General features: G+C 39.0%; 2 protein-coding genes and 2 pseudogenes across 8 annotated transcripts; 2 read left to right on the forward strand and 2 right to left on the reverse strand.

Annotated features, from left to right (window-relative positions):
- Nucleotides 1-2,021: 2,021 nt before the first annotated feature.
- Nucleotides 2,022-3,130, reverse strand: LOC103703581 (cysteine-rich repeat secretory protein 55 pseudogene; annotated as a pseudogene).
- Nucleotides 3,131-4,634: 1,504 nt separating this feature from the next.
- LOC148702603 (cysteine-rich repeat secretory protein 55 pseudogene) lies at nt 4,635-5,715 on the reverse strand (annotated as a pseudogene).
- Nucleotides 5,716-9,017: 3,302 nt separating this feature from the next.
- On the forward strand, nt 9,018-12,099 carry LOC103703441 (uncharacterized). 4 transcript variants are annotated; one of them, XM_008786290.6, is made up of 5 exons: nt 9,018-9,392; nt 10,575-10,722; nt 10,840-11,060; nt 11,169-11,345; nt 11,428-12,099. In XM_008786290.6, the coding sequence occupies exons 1-5, from the start codon at nt 9,204-9,206 to the stop codon at nt 11,434-11,436; spliced, it is 744 nt and encodes a 247-aa protein (XP_008784512.2). In that variant the 5' UTR covers nt 9,018-9,203; the 3' UTR covers nt 11,437-12,099. The 4 variants fall into 4 exon arrangements, with proteins under 4 accessions (XP_008784512.2, XP_008784510.2, XP_008784511.2 ...); XM_008786288.6 differs by having other exon boundaries at nt 9,041-9,392; nt 11,719-12,099; XM_008786289.6 differs by having other exon boundaries at nt 9,052-9,392; nt 11,172-11,345; nt 11,719-12,099.
- A 2,139-nt stretch (nt 12,100-14,238) lies between these two features.
- On the forward strand, nt 14,239-20,199 carry LOC103703440 (UDP-glucuronic acid decarboxylase 6-like). Of its 4 annotated transcripts, none has more exons than XM_039124187.3 (14): nt 14,258-14,407; nt 14,489-14,707; nt 14,887-15,004; nt 15,179-15,265; nt 15,901-15,988; nt 16,313-16,404; nt 17,314-17,378; nt 17,464-17,552; nt 18,233-18,310; nt 18,451-18,544; nt 18,701-18,767; nt 18,859-18,922; nt 19,116-19,156; nt 19,776-20,199. In XM_039124187.3, the coding sequence occupies exons 3-14, from the start codon at nt 14,915-14,917 to the stop codon at nt 19,965-19,967; spliced, it is 1,047 nt and encodes a 348-aa protein (XP_038980115.3). In that variant the 5' UTR covers nt 14,258-14,407; nt 14,489-14,707; nt 14,887-14,914; the 3' UTR covers nt 19,968-20,199. The 4 variants fall into 4 exon arrangements, with proteins under 4 accessions (XP_008784504.4, XP_038980115.3, XP_038980114.3 ...); XM_039124186.3 differs by having other exon boundaries at nt 14,270-14,407; nt 14,489-14,608; XM_008786282.6 differs by lacking the exon at nt 14,489-14,707 and having other exon boundaries at nt 14,239-14,407.
- Nucleotides 20,200-22,704: the final 2,505 nt, after the last annotated feature.

The following is a 22,704-nucleotide window of genomic DNA, read 5'->3' on the forward strand; positions in this document are numbered from 1 at the left end:
ACCTTTCATGGAACACAAACTTTTTTCTGTAATTGCTTGTTATCTTTTTATTTCTACAGCTAAGCATGTGCCTGCAATATTATATTTATTTGATATCTTGTATCAGTTCGCCCGGAAGGTTCTGCAACCATTGACATAATTTCATGTACAACTCTATATAATCCTTTTTTGTCCATCTTTCACCATCATAGTTTCTAACCAATTAAAATCTATTTGCATGCTTGAGAGCGGTTTATTTATGAAGCTGCATTATTGTTTTACTCCGTAGCCATAATGGCACTGTTCGATACCATTTTGATCCACGAAGGCTTGATCTTTCACTACTCAAATATGGTCAGTGAATCTAACAATTAATCAGGCTGGCAGCTCTCAGTCCTAATTTTCTGGTGTTATTTTCCATATAGCACCTTGAATCTGGCATAAAAGCAAGTATATCTATTACTTTGTCTAGCTTCTTTTGCCACCATCTCTACATCGTCAAACCTACAAGCAGTTTTCAAAGAACTACAATTTTTGTTGTCCCCATACGAAATTGTTGTTCAGTTGAAGTTAATAATTGAGTTTTTTTTTGCATGCATAGCCTCTAAAATATGCAAAATTATATGAATACTCTCATAAAATTACTATTTGCATGTATACCTTCATAAAATACTTATTTTGCATGTATACCCTTTTTTATATATATATCCATACCATTTAATGTCGTTAAAAAATAAATAAGTTAAATTTGAAATAACTGAAATACTCTTGCAGATAGACGCGCAAAAAGAAAATATTATAAGAATATACATGCAAATAGCAATTTTATAAAGTTATTCATCTAATTACGCATATTTAGGATGGTATACACTTAAAAATTCTAAAAAAAAAGGATCAAACTTCAGTAAAGATAATTCAGTTATTCTTAATAAAACAAGATATCAAAAAAGAATTAATATTATTATGTCACATGATCTCATGTTAATATCAACTCTTATAGAATGAATCATGTTATTTTTACAAAATGCTCGCCTAAAAAACAAACAATTCAACATTTACAAATCACTAAAAAATATTTTACTAATCTAAGCATCTATAATTAATTTAAATTTGATATACTTTAATCTTTTTAAAATAATGAAGAATATATAGATGTTATAGATTCAATAATAATAATTATATCAAAATAAAATGAACAATGACATTACCAAAATGATCACCTAATATTCTAATTTGACCAAGTCATGATCTTAAAAAAAAAAGACAATGTGGCTCAATTTTTTTTGACTTGTCGATCCAACTGAATCATAAAAGACTTAGCAAGTTTCAGCCAAGTTCTGATCCTTTTTTTAATAGATTTTTTGAATGTATATCTTTCTAAATATGAGAAATTGCATGAATACCCTCATAAAGTTGCTATTTGCGTGTATACCCTTATAACTTTTTTTTTTACATATCTACTCATAAGGATATTTCAGTCATTTTAGTTTTGAACTGTTTGTTTTTTAACGACTTTAGATGGTACAGATACATATGAAAAAAAGAAAAGAAAAAAAGGATATACATGCAAATAGTATTTTTACGATGATATTCATATAATTTCATATATTTAGGAGGGTATATATGCAAAAAAAATTTAAAAATTTAAATAATTAGCTAATCTCATTTAATATATGAAATAATGTAAAGATGTTGAATAATTTTGGACAAAATGAGACTTTTGTGTTGTGAGTTGATCGAGTTTGTCATAGCATTGTCATGACTCACTTTAACATCTCCGTAGCTCTTTACTATAATGACCGGTCACCCTTATTTTATATATTCTCAATTTCATGGAATATTATCAAGATTTCTGGTAGCAGTAAAAAAAAAAAGGACCAGTGCCTAATCAAGACATCTGTGCTCGGTTGTTTTCATATAGTAGCCGAGTTTTGTGCACAAATTCGCCATTTAAAAAAAAAAACAATAACAAGAAGAAATAGCAATACCAGTATACCATGTTTAAGACATGCAAGAAGTTATAATCATGTAAATATGAAGTATTTGACCTGTGAAAATCCTATCACAAGCTCTTTATTTCTTCCATATATATATCATTTTGACTACAGAAGTACCGTTGAGACGCTCAACGCTACGGATACAAGATGGCCTTGGAGTAGTGGCCGACTTCAGTAGTCGGGCGCTAGTGGAGCGGGAAAAAGAAGGGATAAATCTCGTAGCGCACAACACAGCTGCTATAAAGCACCTGGCACCCCCGCCGGAACCGGCAGTTGTCGGGGAATTCGGCCAGCGCTAGCGCCGACGACAAGCACTGGGCGCACATCTCTGGCTGGAGGTCCTTTGTGCACTGCTCCAGCCCGTAAATGGTCACATCTGTCGTGAATTCCGTCTTCCCGGTTGCGAATCCATTGCTTCCCGGGGCCACCGCCTCCGCCTTCAGCCTACTCATCAGGCTCTCCTCCTCCTTATCGAAAGCCTCGGGACCTGTGGCATTCTGGGTGTTACGTAAAATTATTGCGTACCCGGTATCGGCCTTGCCGGTGAAGTTCTCGTTGTCGTAGCGCATGAAGCAGTAGTCGTACCAAATCCTCGCATCGGCTTGTCCTGGGCAGACCGTTGGGAGCTTCATTGCCGCAGCCGTGAGGCACGTCGAGCAGTTATCGGAGCTAACATCTCCCCTACACTGCGCGAGGCCGTAAATTATATCGCTTCCTTCACCGGAGTATGACGTCGCAAAGCCACTGACCGAAGCATTTGCGACGAGATCGGGTAGGAGGTGGTCGATGTTGGCCTGGATTTGGCTGCCGTTGAAGCTATTGGCACAGTATTGGTCGATGGAGTCGGTGGCAGCGGTACAAAATGGGAGCAGGATGGAAAGGAGGAGGAGATGGTACAACAAGGTCATGCTGCGCTTCTTTACGATGGCAGGGATTGCTGAATGTTTTGTGAGGCCTCTTATCCTCTGCTCGTTATAAAGGGGTTCGTGTGTTCTCTATTTGCTGTCTTTATTGACCTTTGATTGGTTCTGTTCGGTCGAGTGGAGAGGCAAATACCGAAGGACGACTTCAAACTGTATATTTATTTAGGCTTGCCGACTTGTTAAGCTCGTCTGGGCGTCCACGCGTTCCTTGGATTTCTCCTAAATCCAACTGCCTTGCGTGGAGGCAGCCAGGACAGCCGATTGGTTCGAACATTAATTGCGATGTTCACTATGTTTTCCCCCTTTTAGAAATCATTTCATATTTATAAGAACAACAAAAACTAGTAAGAGAGTTGGAATGTTTCACATGTCTAGTTCCAGCCTATAATTACAGGCCAGCCTGCAAGCACCATCATAGTTTCTAACCAATTAAAATCTATTTGCATGCTTGAGAACGGTTTATTTATGAAGCTGCATTATTGTTTTACTCCGTGGCCCCATAATGGCAGTGTTAGATACCATTTTGATCCACGAAGGCTTGATCTTTCACTACTCAAATATGGTCAGTGAATCTAACAATTAATCAGGCTGGCAACTCTCAGTCCTAATTTTCTGGAGTTATTTTCCATATAACGCCTTGACTCTGGCATCAAAGCAAGTATATCTATTACTTTGTCTAGCTTCTTCTGCCGCCATTTCTAGATCGTCAAATCTACAAGTAGTTTTCAAAGAACTACAATTTTTGTTGTACCCGTACGAAATTGTTGTTAACTGAAGTTAATAATTGAGTTTTTTTGCATGCATACCCTCCAAAATATGCAAAATTATATGAATACTCTCATAAAATTGCTATTTACATATATACCTTCATAAAATACTTATTTTACATGTTTACCCTTATATATATATATATATATATATATATATATATATATATATATATATATATATATATATATATATATATATATATATGTATCCATACTATTTAATGCTATTAAAAAATAAACGATTTAAACTGCATAAATACCTTTGTAAAGTTGCTATTTGCGTGTATACCCTTATAACTTTTTTTTTATATCTACGCATAAGGATATTTCGGTCATTTTAGCTTTAAACCGTTTATTTTTTAACGATGTTAGATGGTACAGATACATATGAAAAAAGAAACCAAAAAAAAGGATACATATGCAAATAGTAATTTTACGATGGTATTCATGTAATTTCATATATTTAGGAGGGTATACCTACAAAAAAAATTTAAAAATTTAAATAATTAGCTAATCTCATTTAAAATATGAAATAATGTAAAGAAGTTGAATAATTTTGGACAAAATGGGACTTTTGTGTTATGAGTTGATCGAGTTTGTCATAGCATTGTCATGACTCACTTTAACATGCATCTCCGTAGCTCTTTACCATAATGACTGATTATTCTTAATTTATATATTCTGCATTCTCAATTTCATGGAATATTATCAGGATTTCTAGTAGCAGTGAAAAAAAGAGAGAAAAAGACCAGCGCCTAATCAAGACATTGGTGTGCTTGGTTGTTTCCATATAGTAGTCGAGTTTTGTGCACAAATTTGCCAAGATACAGAGAGAGAGAGAGAGAGAGAGAGAGAGAGAGAGAGAGAGAGAGAAAGAGAGGGAGAGGGAGAGAGAGAGAGTTAAAATAAACAAGAAGAAGAAGAAATTGCGATTCCAATATACCATGTTTAAGTCATGCAAGAAGTTATAATCATGTAAATATGAAGTATTTGACCTGTGAAAATCCGATCACAAGCTCTTTATTTCTTCCATATATGATATATCTATATATATATATCTTCATATATTTTGATTACAGAAGTACCGTTGAGACACTCAACGCTACGGATACAAGATGGCCTTGGACTCGTGGCCGACTTCAGTAGTCGGGCGCAAGTCGAGCGGGAAAAAGAAGGGATAAATCTCGTAGCGCACAATACAGCTGCTAGAAAGCACCTGGCACCCCCGCCGGAACCGGCAGTAGTCGGGGAATTTGGCCAGCGCCGACGACAAGCACTGGGCGCACATCAGTGGCTGGAGGTCCTTTGTGCACTGCTCCAGCCCGTAGATGGTCACATCTGGCGTGAACTCCGTCTTCCCGGTTGCGAATCCCTTGCTTCCCGGCGCCACCGCCTCCGCCTTCAGCCTACTCATCAGGCTCTCCTCCTCCTTGTCGAAAGCCTCGGGATCTGTGGCATTCTGGACGTTAATTAAAATTATCGCGTACCCGGTATCGGCCTTGCCGATGAAGTTCTCGTTGTCGTAGCGCATGAAGCAGTAGTCGTACCAAATCCTCGCATCGGCTTGGCCTGGGCAGACCGTTGGGAGCTTCTTTGCCGCAGCCGTGAGGCACGTCGAGCAGTCATCGGAGCTAACATCTCTCCTACACTGCGCGAGGCCGTAAATTACATCGCTTCCTTCACCGGAGTATGACGTCGCAAAGCCACCGACCGAAGCCATTGCGACGAGATCAGATAGGACGTGGTCGATGTTGGCCTGGATTTTGCTGCCGTTGAAGCTATTAGCACAGTACTGGCCGATGGAGTCGGTGGCAGCGGTGCAAAATGGGAGCAAGATGGAGAGGAGGAGGAGATGGTGCAACAAGGCCATTCTATCTGTTTACGATAGCAGGGATTGTTGAATGTTTTGTGTGGCCTCTTATCCTCTGCTCGTTATAAAGGAGATGAATGGTGCTCCATTTGCAGTCTTCATTGTTATTTGATCGGTTCTGTGCCGTCGAATGGAGAGGAAAATATCAAAGGATGACTTCAAACTGCATGTTTAATTATTAGGCTAGCTGCCTCGTTAAGCTCGTCTGGAAGTATCCGGCGCTAGAAGTCCACTTCTAGATGGATGATGCTCTCACGTGTGGTCACCATGCATATGTTAATTTGCATGGTGCGCTTTATGTTATGGCCCAGTCTTGTTAGGTAAATGTGCATGTTAGAATGTTCTAACTTGTTTTTGAGTGCTTGAGGTCGACGTATTCCTTGGATTACTCCTAAACCCAACTGCCTTTCGTGGAGGCAGACAAGACATAGCTGATTGGCTTGAACGCCGTGGTGGTTCGCTATGTTTTCCCCCTTAGAAAATCTTTTCGTATTTACGAGGAACAACAAAAACTGGTAAGAGAGTTGAAAGTTTCACGTCTAGTTGCAGCCTATGATTGCCGGCCTGCACGATCTCCGATGATAAATTCCACCGCAGCAGAGTTTGAACGGACTTGTCCGTCAAAGTTGATTTTGACACTCCATGTGGAGGGGGGGTATCCAAGCGACCAATACAGAGAGGGATGTAACATGGCTCGTCACTGAAAAAAATTCTCTGCATTGAAAAAATCTACCTGCGTGCGACGGGCCATGTATGTCTTCAATCTTTTGGCCATCTGAACTTTTATTTTAAAAATTTTCTGGTTTCTTGAACAGCAGAGTAGCCACCGTGCATAGTCAATAATACTCTCGGATGCATCAGTTGCCGTGTGCTCCTCTAAATCTGCACTTAGATCGCTAATGTCAAGAAAATTTTGTATGAGAATGAAACTTTTATTGCATGGAAGTCCATTTCGTATTAGCCATGGGACACTGAATCATAATATATATATATATTCCTCATACTCCTCCAATTCCTTGCATAAATCACCTGTACCATCTAACAAATGAAATCCTTCTCAAGCAAGGGTAGTTTTAACCAAAATAGTTTTACACTGGGGATTTTCTTCTACTTCTCTGCATCTTTGCTGCTAGACTTGGCAGCCGGTAATAGGTCATCAGCATGAAGCAAATCATTTCTACATACCTTAAAAGCTCTCGAGCGCTATATGTGAGAATCCATGCAGGTGTGTGTTTAGTCCCACATCGGCTATTCGCTGGTTAGATCTTGCGTATTTATGCATGATCAAAAAAATCAAATAATACCTTCCAACAAGGCATTTTGAATGAGGTCTTGAGTTGTGACACTATCACGTACAACTCTATGAAGATGCCTAGATGGCATCTCTGAGCCCTATTGATGTCCAATGTTGGAAGTAAACCAAGAAGATGGTGCTCCTTTGATTAGAATGGGGAAAGAAGGATTAAAAAGAAATATAGCCTTCAATCCAATCAATAAACCTAGTATGAAAGCCAGGATGATTTAGAACATCTGAAAGATTATTCCACTTTATACGGTCAAAAATCTGCTTCATATCAACTTTCGGAGTTACGATAGAATTAACCAAATAAATCATCTCCTAAGCAATCATGATATTGCCGATAATGTTGCGATCTTGCACAAAAACTCCTTGCTGGCGGGAGATAAGGATCCACATTCTTTGATTTGTGTTTTTACCTTACTTTCTTTTATGAATATCCAATACAAGATAGCATAAAAGATATCTCAAAACCTCTTGCTTATTTTCTCTACAAATAAAAACTAATAATTGAATTTGTTACTACTATTGTGCAGACTTGGTATAAGCTTTTTTTTGATTGAAGACTTAGAATAAGCTGAAAACTATATAATCTTCTCCCTTTCTAATTGATTGAGCAGTCATCGCTACTATTCATTAGAAAAGAAAAATAAACAACTTATTCTCTACCAATAAGAACAAATAATTGAATCTGTTACTGCTGTTGTGAAGACTTAGTATAAGCTGAAAACCTTTTGCCTGGCAGATTGAACAGTTGGTCGCTATTACTATAGATTTTCAAGAATAAAAACAAATGACAAGTCATCAAAAACAGCACGATGGACCAATAAAATGAACTCCTTACTGAAGACGCCTCCCTCTCTCCAAAGTCCAAAAAGGAGCTCATGCCGCACAAAAGCACAAGCCTCAACAACTCTCTCCCCAGTTTCCCCCCTTAAAAACTCCCACTAAAAACCGAAAGAAAATCCCACTAAGTTTAGGTTTATTGAGCATAAGGCTCATCCTAAGCTAATTTAAACCAGCACATAAAAGCAAAGCAAAAATAATTAAACAATAGATTTCTTGGAGTTCATGATGACTCCAGCACTGTGCTCCTGCTACTTTTTGAAGGGAAAAAACATGGCTCTATTTGTAAGGAGGAACTTAAAGAGGTATATCTGAAAGTTTATACAATTAAGACTCTTGTTCTTTCTCCTTTTAGAGTCTTGGATGACAGGGCATTTTGTGCAGATCAATTTAGCAACCATATAATTAAAGAATTCTTAAGAAACCAGTCTGAAGTGGTTTCTTTTTCAGTTCTGTTGACGTATCTAACTCTTAAGGTTTTTTTTTTTTCAATATTTCTTGCCTGTTTCTCCTTTTATAGTGGGGAAAGATACATTCTTGGAAGGCTAGTTTTAAGAGTACAAGTCAGTGGATGGGGAAAAATACTACATCATCATCATTCCAAACCTAATTCACTTACATTCTTAACTGGGAAACCTAGTGTTGTCAAACCAGATCTACTTGAGTCTTACATTAGTTTACTTGTACCTAAAATTAAAATCATTCTTCATGGAAAAACTAGTGTAGTTCCTCAATCACCATAATTGAGGTTTATGGAACTTGGGTTTTCATGACCCTGCCCAACCAAATCCATTAACCTAGACCGAGAAAATCTACGACTCATATAATCCTAGTATAAGGTGCATGTACGGCGTCAAGTTAATATGAGTCTCTATTATTTTTTTCTTTTCTTAGATCTAAGTTGCTTGCTAGTTATAACATTTCTTGATTATCAAAAAAAGTCTTCAAATTTTCACATCATTTTTCTTTGATTAAATTATATGCTTCAATAAATTACTTGAGAAGCATTTTATTGTCCATTAAGTAAAATTATTCTCTTTTATAAGAGGCTTCTGCTTTCTATCTCCTCAATTTGACAATCCTCGAACATTCAGAGAGGGTAAGTGGAATAATTAATCCTTCTTATATATAAAATTATTCAAGACCTCCACAAGAACACAAAGCAGGTAAGGCCCATTTTACACTATTGACACAAAATGTTTGAAGTAGGCCGGCCCAAAAAAATAACCCCTCACGAGTCGTGGTTACTTGTTGTCAGAGGATATTCTTCCGAAAAGGGGGAAAATCTGCCGTCCATCTCTGATCAAACCGTCAACAGCGGATCGATAGCTGGCTGCCTAAATGGAGATTATATGAGGGGGAGAAAAATGCCCCGCATCGCATCTGGGATCGGACAAGAACCGCAACCGGAGAGAGAGAGGGAGAAAAAAAAGGCGATACAAACGGGGAATTAAGACGAGGGAGAGGGGGATCGCCGCTTACGATCAAAACCCTAGGGTGCAGGGCTAGGGTTTGGTTGCCATGTCTGCGGGGATCTGCGGGAAGCGCCTAGGGTTGGAGGAAATCTTCGGATCTCCGGCTCCGGCCCCGTCGGCGAAGAGATCCCGCTGCTCGAGCTACGGATCTCCTGTCCGGCCCTCCGATTTTGGCATCGCATCCGACGACAAGGTCACCATCCTCCTCCGCATGTTCCCGTCTATGGATCGGGAGGTAAACGTCCTTACTTGCCTTCTTTCTTTTCTATTTTCTGTTTCGCGTACTGATCCGATTTATATCCTGGATTTATCCATCTATTAGTTTGTTTGGCTTTAATTGTGTTCGTTAATTGGGGTAATTTCATTGGACCGATCACATGGATATTTTAAATTCAATTCTTGATCATGATCAAGTTTCAGTGGTAATTCGTAAAAAGGCCAAGAGTTATGGTTAAGATAACAGTGTACGAAGTCTATAGGTCAAAATTCACCGAAAGCTGTTGCAGAGAATGTGCTTATCTTAGTATTTTTCGTTGGCATGGGAGATTATTTGTTTCTGGGAATTAGTTGTAGAATGGAAGTTTAGAGATCCCCTATCATGATTCAGCCCCAAGAGAGATGTTGCAGTGCACTGGAGACATATGCTGGCTGAAATTTTATGGGCTCATGTAGCAACTTAATCTCAGGATCTTATTTTAATTTGAAGTAGTTCATGCATTTGATCCAAGTCTGATTCTCACTGATGCACTTTTATGGTCTGATATCTCAAGATATTCGTGTCATGTGTCTTATTATGTTTATATAGTAATTTTGATCATCACCTCAAACATGGTTGTATGCTGTTAGATATCGTTGACATTCAAAATTAGCAGTTCATTAGCTTGCTCTGGGCACCATCGTAGTTCAGGTTGGAGGATTAGTGTGGTATTTTTGTCGATTGTTGAGTACATTCCTCTTCTTGTACTAAAAGCAAACCTCTGTCTCGACTGCTGCTTGAATAATGTTTAAGACATGTAGACCAAAGAGGATGGATCCCTTATAAAAGGGGAATTATCTCCTTTATTCAGTAGCTCCCACATCACCAAAAGGTTTCATGGCTGTGCGCAATATTCAGTTATATGTGGCTTATACTGAGATTAATGTCTGTCCAGCATCTTCATTGCGAAATCATGTTATCACATCATAAATTACATCTTTTTTATATGGGATATTCCGACGTGATAAATGTGATTTGTTATATAAAATTAGCCAGTTTTGATGGCACAATTAAGTAAAAGGCATCATGTAGTTAAGTCAAATACAAGCTTCATTTCTTGTATAATTTGGAATGTATCAGAATCTAGATTTTTCATCTGTCCCTTTAAATCTTTTTTTGACTATCAACGATATGAATTTTCTATGTGCAATTGCTGCACAGGTTGTGGAAACTGTTTTAAAGACTCATGATCACAAAATTGATGATGCCATCAGGAGTCTTCATGCTCTGTGCCTTGGCAATGATTCCACAAGAGCCGAATCAGCACGGCTTAACTCGATTCTCCAAGCAAATGAAAATGATGTTGAAGGTTAGGAGATGGATTTACATGTAGTATCCATCTGAGTTGATTGGTGGCGGTATCATGTCAGTGTAGAGTTTTGCGTACAACTTTCTTCTAGACCTTTTGTATGTTTCCTTGTTTCAGGCGTTAGCAATTATCAGACATCCAAGCAGAAGGTTGAAGGTACACAGAATGACAGTTTGGACTCTGAGGCTCGTATTCCCCAAGATGTGCCTTCGTGGGTTGATATTTTTGTACAGGAAATGATGAATGCCTCAAATTGGGATGATGTCCGAGGCCGTGCTATGAAAATCTTGGAAGCTTTTGAAAGGAATGTTGTTGCACAATCTACAGCATCAGTGGAGGTAGATGGTCTAAAGTTTCCCTTTTGGATTCCAGAAAGCATTTTCCCCCCATCTTTTCTATTTTCGATAAATGATGTTGCCTCTCTTTCGGACTCTGATATGGCACAGCAGGAGATTGCTTCTCTTAAAGAGCAATTGCAGTGTTTGTTGAGAGACAACCAGATTCTGAAGAGAGCTGTTGCTATTCAGTATGAGCGCAATATGGAGCATGAGAAGGAGCTAAAGGAGGTGCAGCAATTGAAGCAAATTATTAGTCAGTACCAAGAGCAAATCCAGACATTGGAGGTAAGCAAAAGCAACTCTCAGTTTGCTGCACTTAGTATTTTGTTGAATTTGGCGCAATCACATGCATGCATGCATGTTTTAGGAGGGATGATGATGGAAAGACAGCTTCTAAAGCTTTGACCATCTGTGCATACAGCATGACAGTCCCTGCCACATTACATGCTCTTCATCTGAAGCTAAGACCTTGGGTGCTGACATTATCACCACCCATCCCATATTACATGCTCTTTCAAAGCTTTTATATTGGGGTTTGATTTCAACTTGATGATCTTAGATCAAAACACAGCTTCATGCTACTTTCGCATTGCTCTAGGATGTTGTTCAGAGTGCTTGGTCTTGACTGGGATGGTAAAATGTTATAATTTTGGTGCAGCTGAACAATTATACATTGAAGATACATCTTCAGAGGGCACAGGAATCCAGTTCTATTCCTGGTCAGTTTCACCCAGACATATTCTAGAGCCCACCTTCCTGCCATGTAATTATTTTATATCATGGTATGAACCTGCACCTGAAAAATTAAGATTCTTGTCGATGCTTGAGCTAGTAATTGTGCCTTGCTCGTGCTATGGCATCTCTGCACCAGCCTGTAGCAGGTCCACTAGATCTACCTTTTGCGTAAAGGAGATTTTTTAATCAATTTGTCGTAACATGCTTCTTGTGAGGGTTTCTTATCTTTGCTATTGTATTTGTGCTATAGTTAATAGTTTAAAAGAGTAAATATTTCCTCCAGCTAATTAATTTGTTGTAACAAGCTTTTTGTTAGGGCATGTTTGCAAGCGTGTTTGCCCTATAGTTAGTAATTTAAAAGAGTAAATATTCCTCCAGCTCCGATTGCTAAACCTCAAGATCCGAGCTGCACAGGGATGCGGTTAACTTGCCCTCAAAGGCTAATGGTTTACATAAGCTGCATTAAGAATGAAGAGATCTTGATGAATGTACGACTATGTGAACTCATTTTACTTGTGGTAATTTGTTAATTTGTTGGAAGTTCAGATACGGTCAGGCATGCTGGACATTCTATGCAAGTTTTGATCTCCGCATGAATAATCTGCGAAAATGGTTGCACGTTGGGGAGAACAGGGCACCCTTTCTTTGCTTCTGGATTTATGGATTCATCTTGTTTTAACCACCCTCTTTCTAAATTGGTATAACCTTCTATCATTGCTTCCACTGGACTAGCGTGCAACAACACAAGCATATTCGCTGCATACTCATGGAGACGTGCACTCAGGATTGATGTACACCCATCACCAACTTTTGGAAAATGTGCATCCAGTTCAAAGCCTGGGATATGATCACAGATATGCGACAGCATTATGTTTCATTTTCCTACATTCAGAGCAGATAGATGTTAAGTAATGCATGGTAACAAGAATTATATATAAAGATTCAAGTAGGTAGCCATCACCTATCTATGAAAGAGAACGAAAGTCACGAGCATATAAACTGAACCATGTTCAACGAACGTCCTTAGAAAATATTAATAAACAGAAGGCCAAGCAAGAATTGTTGCACCTACTTTTTTGTTTATTTTCTTTCATCTAAACAATGAAAAATAACTTCTATTAACCCATGCATCATAGAACAAAAACTTAAAAAACTATTAACAAGTAAAAATCTCAAAATCTGGCTGGTAAGAATAAAATGGTCAGAGAAAATTACGTTTCTGACTCTCCTACCTTATTTTTCCCCCTTGTCCACGGCATATAGGATATGAATACCAGCTTATATAAGAAAGTTCAGGCACCGGAGGGAACAAAGATCATGGACTCTTCACTCAATGAAATCACTTGTTGATGCGGCACCAAGCCCGCGCTATAGTTCTTGTCAATCCACATAGGCCCCACAATTTATGATAATTTAGGACTTCATCTTAAAGGCTAGCTTTAGAAATATTATTTTGATATTTTGGTCTGTATAAATATCCAAAGTCTTTCTATCACAACTAATGTAAGACTAAATATATACCCCCATAAGCTCTTCATACCTCTTTATTTAAATCCCGACATCCTCATCATATTAAACGTGCAAGTTCAATCATACCTTGTTACAAATACTACATTTGAACTATGGTCAGCTTCAAAAGGACTCCGTGGGCTAGATCCATTTTAATACAATTTAAAAAGATCTAGAACTTCGCCTTAAAAAATCAGCTGAAATATATTTGAGTTATTTGACCTTATATAAATAATTTTTGACCTTTTAACATTCCGGGATTAAATATATGTATGTACATGCTCTCAGATTTTCTAGTGATTCAGTACCTCATTCAAAAAACCTAATTAAAAAATATTATTTAGTTTTCATAAGTATACACCTGGGAGCAAACAAATTTCCGCACGGGCCATCTATATTTCTCTTATTTGAGATCCTTGTCTGACCAGGGGTGAAAATAGAAAGGAGATGCGGATAGGAAGGGACTGAAGTATGTAAATGGATTTCGTTTAGGGCCGAGCAACTGGTTGGTCGGGAGTAAAACAGGGGAAGGCGACCAATCAACCGACCGAGTTCGTTTTTATAGGCGCTTGACAGCCGGTGACATGGAGAGGTAAAAGACCGTAACCCACGGTCGCCACGTGGTCCCGCTAATCGCACAGTCACCACGTGGGTCCCACCATCACTCTCAACGTACGACTCGGACTCCTTGGTCGGAAACGTGGCTCCACGTCAGAAGGTCCCCACTCCATGAAAGCGTCATAATATTTCCAGCAATGTTATGGACCCAACTGGGGCACTCCGATGCAACGTGGCATGAGATGATCGATCCTGGGACCCAAAAACGGTGGGTCATGATTTGATATTTCGACACGTATCATTTAAGACTCTGGGTGTTGGATTTGAGTCCTTGAAAGCTTCACTTATATTTTGGTCAACCATCTTATCTAGCGCCAGCTCAGCAGCGGCATTCTGGGAGGATTAGATGCAAGGAGCCTACCAAAACCGAAACCGCCGATTTATAAATCGTAACTAAATCAGCAAATCCCCTGCATTTCACCGTAACGATCTCTATCATTTTCCATCAATTCAAGGAGTCGATCCGGCATATCCGTCTTTCCAAGGTAAAATTTCTCATCGGGATTGATCTATTTAGGTCGAGCACGGTAATTGCGGATCTGATTGGAGATCTCGTAATCGTTGAGGTATCGCTCCCGATCGGCTTTGCTTCGTTCCTTTTTCTTCCATTTGCGGGATTTGAGGTTTTGAATCATTGCTGCATCGGTTGGTGGTGGTGGTGGCTGGCGCGCCTGCTCTATATAAAGGTCCTGGATCTGTAGGGTTATCTCACTGTTTAATTTGTCGAGATACGGATCTAATCTCGTTAGGACGAGAAGACAGGCGATCTTTTTCTAAATTCCTTGGTTAGAATTTCTGTTTTTCTTCTTTCAGTAGGGCTTTTGTGAGGGGGTGTTTCAAATTCTTCGGATGTTTCGATAGAACAATCTGACACGTTGATATTTGATTTTAATCAATTTCTGCTTTAAAAGTAGTTTGCTTGATGAAATCTGATGAGATTGGGGTTTGGAAACGAGTGCTGCAGACCAGTTGTTTGAGCGGAGATCGGAGCGATGACGAAGGAGTCAGCCAATGGGGATCAGCACACCATCACGCGGCCGCCTCCGACGCCTTCTCCTCTGCGATTTTCCAAATTCTTTCAGGTAATTTTAGTCTAAGATAAATTGGTTTGAGGCATCCATGGTCTATTATCTTCTTTAAAATGAAGTTCAAATTGAAGTTCTTTGAGCTATATTACCTCATCAAAAGTTTGATAGGAACTGTTGGTATTTTGAGCGCATGCATGTTAACTCGCTGTCACGGTTAACAATTCGCAGGCTAATCTGCGGATCTTGGTTACTGGGGGTGCCGGATTTATTGGATCTCATCTGGTTGACAGGTTGATGGAAAATGAGAAACACGAGGTATTTTTTATCGCTGACTTCTGTATGTGGTGTTAATATCGTTGGTAGTGGTTGTTAATACCTTCAAATGCTCGATCTTCTCAAAATAATTCGATTAATCTTCTGCACGAATACAATTTTCCTGGAGTGAAGATTACACGACATCAAAATACCAAGAACGTGGATCTTATCCTGTTTTCAATGATCTGATCCTTCATTGTAGCCTCTCTGGCATTGATCTGTTACCTTCGTCCACTCCGCGATGCATAACTGTTTAACTAATTTTACTATGAGAGCTCTGTATTTCCTTTCACGTTTTTGGAACACTAGGAATTACTTGCATCACCCCATACAACTTCATGAGGGGAAGCAATAATTGTTGTTTGACAACTGTGGAAAATTCAGCAAATATTTTATCTCTAATTGACAACCATAACAGAAAGAAACACACAGCTACAATAAATTATGCCGCTAGTAACGTACAATGTTGTTTAATGCATTATATGTGATTCTTAAGGCCAATATTTTCTCCAAGCGTGGCAAAGTTAGAGTTTCATTCCAGCTGATCAATCTGTTCCATCTGAAGCCATATGTACAAATTCTCGTGATTTATTTGATGAAGTGCTTATGTGTTCTTTTTTCTTTATTGTGTCCAGGTTATTGTTGTGGATAACTATTTTACTGGTTCAAAGGACAATCTCAAAAAGTGGATTGGGCACCCAAGATTTGAGCTTATTCGACATGGTAATTTCATGTCCCTAAATCTGAAAATTTCTATGCTTGCACTGTGTCATTATAAATTAACTGTTGTTTATACACTTTTTTTAAGATCTTCTATGAGTTACTTTTCTTAAGCCTTGGTGATGTGTGAAGAATTTCTGGAATTTTATAATTTCAGACCTTTTGCCTTGTTTTGAATGCGAGACCATTTTGCAACTTCTTAGTATATTCTCTAGTCCATCTTAGAAAATATTCATAAAAATCTTTCATCAATTTAAATAGAATTTTGTGCATCTATGAACACGATGCCCATTACATGTTGCTAAATACTTTCTATCATCTTTTTAGATGTTACGGAACCATTGCTGGTAGAGGTCGATCAGATCTATCATCTTGCTTGCCCTGCTTCTCCAATTTTCTACAAATACAACCCTGTAAAGGTGTGTATCCTCTTACATTAAATTTTTCAATTAGTATTTCTGGATCATTATACGAATGTGCATGATGAAGATTCTCTTAGGATAAGTCAAGAATTTATCTATTTTATATATTTGTAATTCTATCGTTTGTTTCATACTGCTACTGCATAACCATTGAATGTAAGATCAAAGAATCCATATTTCAGCAAGCTTTCTGCATCTCAAAACAAAATTGTGTATTGAAAAAAGTCAGCAGCCACTAGGCCAATTTCAGTTTTCGTAGAAGTATTGAAGCCTTAGAATTTTGACTTAACCATTTTCACTATTGATGAAATAAATACAGGAAATAACTTCCAGTAGTACAAGCTTGGAAATCTAGATGCTAAAATTTGAAAATTATATTCCATGGCACACAACTTGTGTTCCTGGTTTTGCTTCATCATTATTGACAATTTTGGTGTTGAATTTTCTGCACATGCTTATATGCCAAAGCTTATCTTGGTATCTACCATAGAATGAGAAACCTTCTCATTTGAATCTTTGTTGAGGGGCCTTAGCTAGGTACAATTTCCTTATCATTTTGTGTGTCTCTGCATGTGAATCTCCTTTCTGATACACTTCCATCAACCACTTGCATGTATATAATATCTATCACTGGGACCCCTTTTGTTAAGCTTAACCCAAAAAAATGAATGGATCTTTTTCAGAAGTGCAAATCCTTTGAGACTCTCTCTAGAGCATTATCTAGTGAGAGATGCAAAAAAAGTACATCCACAAAATAGAGCATGTTCTTGAATCGAAGCGCAGAATACATTTTATGAAAAGAAAATATTATCTTCGATGCATATTTCATGAGCTTGAAGCTTGTTTGTTTATAAGTCATGCTTATTGAACTTGGAGGTGATAACTTCAAATATGATATGTCAATAGACCATAAAGACGAATGTTATTGGCACCTTAAACATGTTGGGGCTTGCAAAGAGAGTTGGAGCAAGGTAAGTTCTCAACTAACTTATGTTGCTTAATTTGATTTCTCCCAGGGTTGACATTTAAATCCTTCATTCACTTTTTCTCTTGCAGGATCTTACTCACATCGACCTCAGAGGTTTATGGCGATCCTCTTGAGCATCCCCAGAACGAAGAGTATTGGGGCAATGTTAATCCAATTGGTATGTTGAATTCTTCTTGTAAGTAATTCAGAATTTATTATTGTAAATGTTGCTGGTAATTTTGTTAACCACTCAGTTTTCCCTGAGATCGTCTACTGTTTCATGTCATTCTCAGCCAAACCTGTGGATTATTATTAATCTACTTACACAGGCAAACTGCTACTTGTTAAGCAGTTTGTTATAAAGATCAGTCCTTTAGATTATGATGATCTTGTAAAATCATTTCCTGTTTCTTGAAGCACTTTTAGCTATCTTAGTGGGTCTTGGTCTTGTTAGATCTTTGTGCCATGTTGTGCAGGAAGGATTTTTAATTAGATGATAGTTAATGGATGTTTTGTGTTTGATATACATAGCACATCTTTCTCATATTTTATTCGGGCACATTACACCATTTCTTTAGGATTCTAACTTTTGAGTTAATTTGTATTGATTATTATTACAATGTGGATTATTTTTTGTTCCATACAATACATAGCATAGTTTTTGACTTCCTGCATGTTATCATTGTTTTTTAGCTGATAGTTTCTTTTCTTTTTCTCTATCTATATCTTTAGCATTACCTTGATATCTTCCATATAGTTGTAATTTTTGCTGGAATTTATATTTGACATTCTTTGAGCATCATTATCAACTTTCTTCTAGTCATTTTCTGATTTTTCGACTTTATTGGTTGATTGTAGGAGTAAGGAGTTGCTATGATGAGGGGAAGCGTGTGGCAGAGACTTTGATGTTCGATTATCACAGGCAGCATGGCATAGGTTGTGTACTGTTTTACCAACTGAACTTGTTCGGAGCTTTTGTGTCTATGTGATAATGGTTTTTGCTCCGAGTTCTGTTTATTGTGAATCCTGATGCTTCTGCTCAAGAATTCTCTCTTTTAATTGATCCTCTGTAACAGAAATTCGGATTGCTAGAATTTTCAATACATATGGACCACGCATGAACATTGATGATGGTCGCGTAGTGAGTAATTTCATAGCTCAAGCACTCCGGTAATACTTTTAAAGGCCTTTTCTTTTTTCTGAGAGAATTCTAGATGCCTTTTGTTATTCATTCGAACTTCCTGTTTGACTATCATCTAGTCACTCTTTGCTAGGCTTGTCTCTCTTCTGTAGTCTTTGCTGAATTCTTTCTCTGATGTCATGCAGAGGTGAATCCTTAACAGTCCAAGCACCAGGAACACAAACTCGGAGTTTCTGTTACGTTTCTGACATGGTACATGCTCTTTTTCTTTCTATGAAATTCCAGTGCTGTTGTGTCATGTATGATGTTGTTGTTTGATTATTTGACTGGTTTAATCCTGAAGGTTGATGGTCTTATTCGCCTGATGGATGGAGAGCACACTGGTCCAATCAACATTGGAAACCCTGGTAGTCTTAAAACTTTCTTTGATTTTTCTTAGTTAGCAGATGCCCTGTTTAGTTTCTGGAGCTTCCTGTTTTTTCACCTCTTTTTTTCTTATAGGCTCAACTGTTTGTGTTATAATATGTTTTTCACTGCCCTAATTACACTTTTGTTGAAGCAAATGACTTCGATAATTATAATTAGCTTCAAATATTGTAGGTGAATTTACAATGATGGAGCTTGCAGAAACTGTGAAGGAGGTCAGCTTATACTCAAAATCCTTTGTTATTCTTGTTTATTTCTGTTAAAGATGCGTGCACCATATTTTATATAATTAGCCCAACATGAAATTTGAGATTATCGGTTTCATGTTGGGCAGGTGTTGCCGAATCTGTTTGTATATCTGCCCTAAGTACTGCAATATAGCACAGTATTTGGTGATTAGATGACAACAACCATGATTCTCCTATTCTGGAGCTTCACAATAAAAGAAGGCTTCAGCAGGGTTGAGTTTTTAACCTGATTCTGACCCTTGTTATAAAATATCTCCTAGTTTAAACCAATTGTTGGATGGGTGCAACCTAAAAGCGGAATCTAAACCACCAAATTTAGTTCAGGTGGTACATCCTTTGGATTCCTCATAGTAACACCCCAATTTCAACCCTTGATAAGTAAATCCCCAGTTCCACGAGCAGTGGCTCGGTCTGCTCGGGGGTTCTAGGCTCTAGCCTGGCCAGGGTAGAGCAGGTATAGCCCCTACTACTAGTGTCAAAAGAAAAAAAAAAAGCAGAATAAAAAGTTTCTAAACAAATACTTCATAATTGGATGAAAATTGTTGAAAGCGTGTTATAACTTACTGAAACCTTGGTTTGATTTCAGTTGATTGACCCAACAGTGGAAGTGAAGATTGTGGAGAATACACCTGATGATCCACGTCAGAGGAAGCCTGATATCACAAAGGCCAGGGAACTGCTTGGCTGGGAGCCCAAGATAAAATTACGCGAGGGTTTGCCGCTCATGGAAGAGGATTTCCGTCAGCGTCTTGGTGTACCCAAAAAGCACAACAACTAGGCCCTACGGCCTTTGTAGCTTCAGATCGACCGCATCCAGTCTGCATTTTTGCAAGCGCATGCATGTTGGGTTTCTTCGTAATAAGTGTTTGGGTAGTGTCTCTCTGATAAACAGATAAATGCAATTGTCAGTAGCGAATCAGAGGAATGCATTTTTAATCCTGCAGCAAGGTTGTATTGAGGGTAAGTCATGCGTCAGTTATAATGAAGAATCAAAGCATGAAGTTTATAAATTTGTTTTTCTCCCTCTGCTGTGCAAATCTTGGCCATTCTTGTGACTTGAGAATAAAGTAATTTCCCTTGAAAAGTTTGGATGCCTGATGCTTTAACCCGATCTCCAGCGTATGGGTCGAATTATTCTCCAAAAGTAGGGTCTGTTAATTGCGTTATTGGCCTAATCTGAAATATCGTTCTGTTAAGATGTTCTCTAGGAGAAGTACAGTGTGGCATCCACCAGTAGGATGCAGCCCGGAAAAATTAATTCAAGATGGCTTAGTTTTCCTTTTTTTTTTTTTATGTTCGTGTTTGATTGCTTAACTAATGGCCGCGGCGTGCGAGTCACCGGTTCTAGGTTAACGGTTTGTATTTTAGCAGTAATGTGCAGTGGGAAAATTTTGCCAGGTGATATCAAAAAGAAGAATAAAAAACCACTTTTGGAAATAGAATTCTTTTGCAGTTTCAGAGAAAAGAAAATATGTTCAATCTGTTTTTTTTTTCTTTCCACAAAGGCCTACAATGTGCCGGATGATGAGGGGGAGGGAGTGATGGTAGGCCTGTTAACAAGCTCGGGCTTGGTATCGAGCTCTGTATTGCGCTTGAGCTCGGACTTGCTTGGTAAAGCAAAGGCATGGGCTTGAGCTCGAGCTCGTAAAGCTCGTTTCAATTACGAGCTCAGACTCAGCGCTAGAAAAGTGGTGGAGGAGGCCGGAACGAAGGAGGAGGTCGAGATCGTGGAGGTAGAGGGAGAGGGTGGAGGCAGCGATGTCGAGGTCGCTCTAGAGGAGGAGCTTGCCGACGGGGAGAGAGGGGTCAAGGCAGCGGGTGGAGGGGAGGGAGGAGGTCGACGAAGAGGGAATTCGCAAGCCAGTGGGGGGAACGGGCGGCGTCGGTGAGGGAGGATTAGAGGAGGGATAGCTTGGAATGGAGGAGCCGCCACCGGCCGACAAAGGACTTGATGGAGAGGGCGGCGACGAGGAGAACGGGGAGGAGGTGATGGAAGATATGGTCGAAGGTCAAGGCAGGTGTGGCGATGGCGGCGGCGGACGGTGGAGGAGGAGAAGGGGGAGTTATGGGTTGAGGGCCAAGCGGGCTCCGGAAGAAGAGGCAAGCAAGGGGAGGAGCATGGATGAAAAATAAGGGGGTGGTCAGCGGTGGTGGTTGATAAGATGGAATGGACGGAGAGGATTGCTTGCAAGGGAAGGAAATGAAAGGGATGGTGGGGGCACCTGGTTTCCTGACAGTAGTCGGGATGGAATAAAAGCAAAGCAACACGGGTTCGCGGAGAACGGCCTGTTTGAGCTTGTGAGCTGCTCAGGCTCGGGGTCGAGTTTGAACGGGCCTCATTTTAAGCTCGGGCTCGAGCTCGTTTGACTAACGAGCCGAGCTTTTACCGAGCCGAGCCCGAGCAGCTCGGCTCGTTAACAGGCCTAAGTGATGGGGACATCAGAGCCAATCCTTCAAATGATAGAGCCATCAGAGCTCCTCACCGCCGTTCGCACCTGAGATCAATATCATTGTGGCTACAAGATGACCTTGAGCCACCAATTCGAGTCGGGCCCCGAATTAGGTCCATTTGAGTCTGTGTTATTTTTATTCTATTTCATTATTAGTTGCTTTTGTTTGAGTTGATTTGGTTGTGCTTTTGTTACTGTTTGAGTTGATTTGATTGTTGAGTCAAGTGATTAGATCAATTGATCAATGTAAGGCCTAAATTATAAAAGTCCAATGTTGGGTGTGATTAATTGGTTTAGTGGTCTAATGTTAGTAGGGTTAAGTGATTTGATATATGGCCCAATGTGTTAGGGCTCAATTATGTTTTTGTTGGTTAATTATTTGACTTGATGTAAAGCCTATATAAAGGCCAATCCCTAATGAATTAGGACAATTGATGATTGAATGAAAACTCCTTTCTCTTTGGCCGCCTCCTCCTCTCTTCTGATCCTTTCTTCCTTCAGATCTAACATCAGCCCATGCATCAATAGCAGCCCCTCCTCCGCGGGTCATCATCCAGCCGTCCATCATCTTATTGGCATTCATCCCCAATGCCCAACGATCCAGATTCAGCAAATCAATATGCTGATTTTTCTATGCAACAACTTCATCTTCATCATCGCTTGAGGGTCCACCAATGAATGGTTTTGATCCTCTTCTTCCCTATAGGTAATAGGCTCCTCCTTCTTCAGGATTTGCTCGCCGATTTATGTTCTAAGTTCTCTTGCATAAAATTTATACCATTAAAAACTTATTTTGCAGCTGAAATTTCAAAACTTAGATTCATTCATTTCCACACCCATCCTACCAACCCTTTTAAAATCTTTGTTATTAAATTAGCACACCCTAGCAATGGAAAGTTTCTCAATATCCTACGATCAGATTACTTTAGGACCAGAACAACCATAATACTTGTTTGCAACCTAATCTCTTAAATTGATTAATCTCATACCTTAACTCCAAATAACTGAAGTAAAAATTAGCAACCAAGTTACTCTTGTGAAGACTTGCTGATCTCTGAAATCATA

This window comes from Phoenix dactylifera, chromosome 8, assembly GCF_051530095.1.
Source record: "Phoenix dactylifera cultivar Ajwa chromosome 8, Ajwa_hap1_PhDact_Kaust_v1.1, whole genome shotgun sequence".
In the NCBI taxonomy this organism is placed as follows: domain Eukaryota; kingdom Viridiplantae; phylum Streptophyta; class Magnoliopsida; order Arecales; family Arecaceae; genus Phoenix; species Phoenix dactylifera.

Coding starts and splice junctions, on each gene's coding strand:
- LOC103703441 (XM_008786288.6), top strand. CDS start 9,204: ATGTCTGCGGGGATCTGCGGGAAGCGCCTAGGGTTGGAGGAAATCTTC. Junction 9,393..10,574: donor TCCCGTCTATGGATCGGGAG/GTAAACGTCCTT, acceptor ATTGCTGCACAG/GTTGTGGAAACTGTTTTAAA. Junction 11,061..11,168: donor AATCTACAGCATCAGTGGAG/GTAGATGGTCTA, acceptor GATATGGCACAG/CAGGAGATTGCTTCTCTTAA.
- LOC103703440 (XM_008786282.6), top strand. CDS start 14,915: ATGACGAAGGAGTCAGCCAATGGGGATCAGCACACCATCACGCGGCCG. Junction 15,989..16,312: donor ATTTGAGCTTATTCGACATG/GTAATTTCATGT, acceptor TCATCTTTTTAG/ATGTTACGGAACCATTGCTG. Junction 18,311..18,450: donor TCACAGGCAGCATGGCATAG/GTTGTGTACTGT, acceptor CCTCTGTAACAG/AAATTCGGATTGCTAGAATT.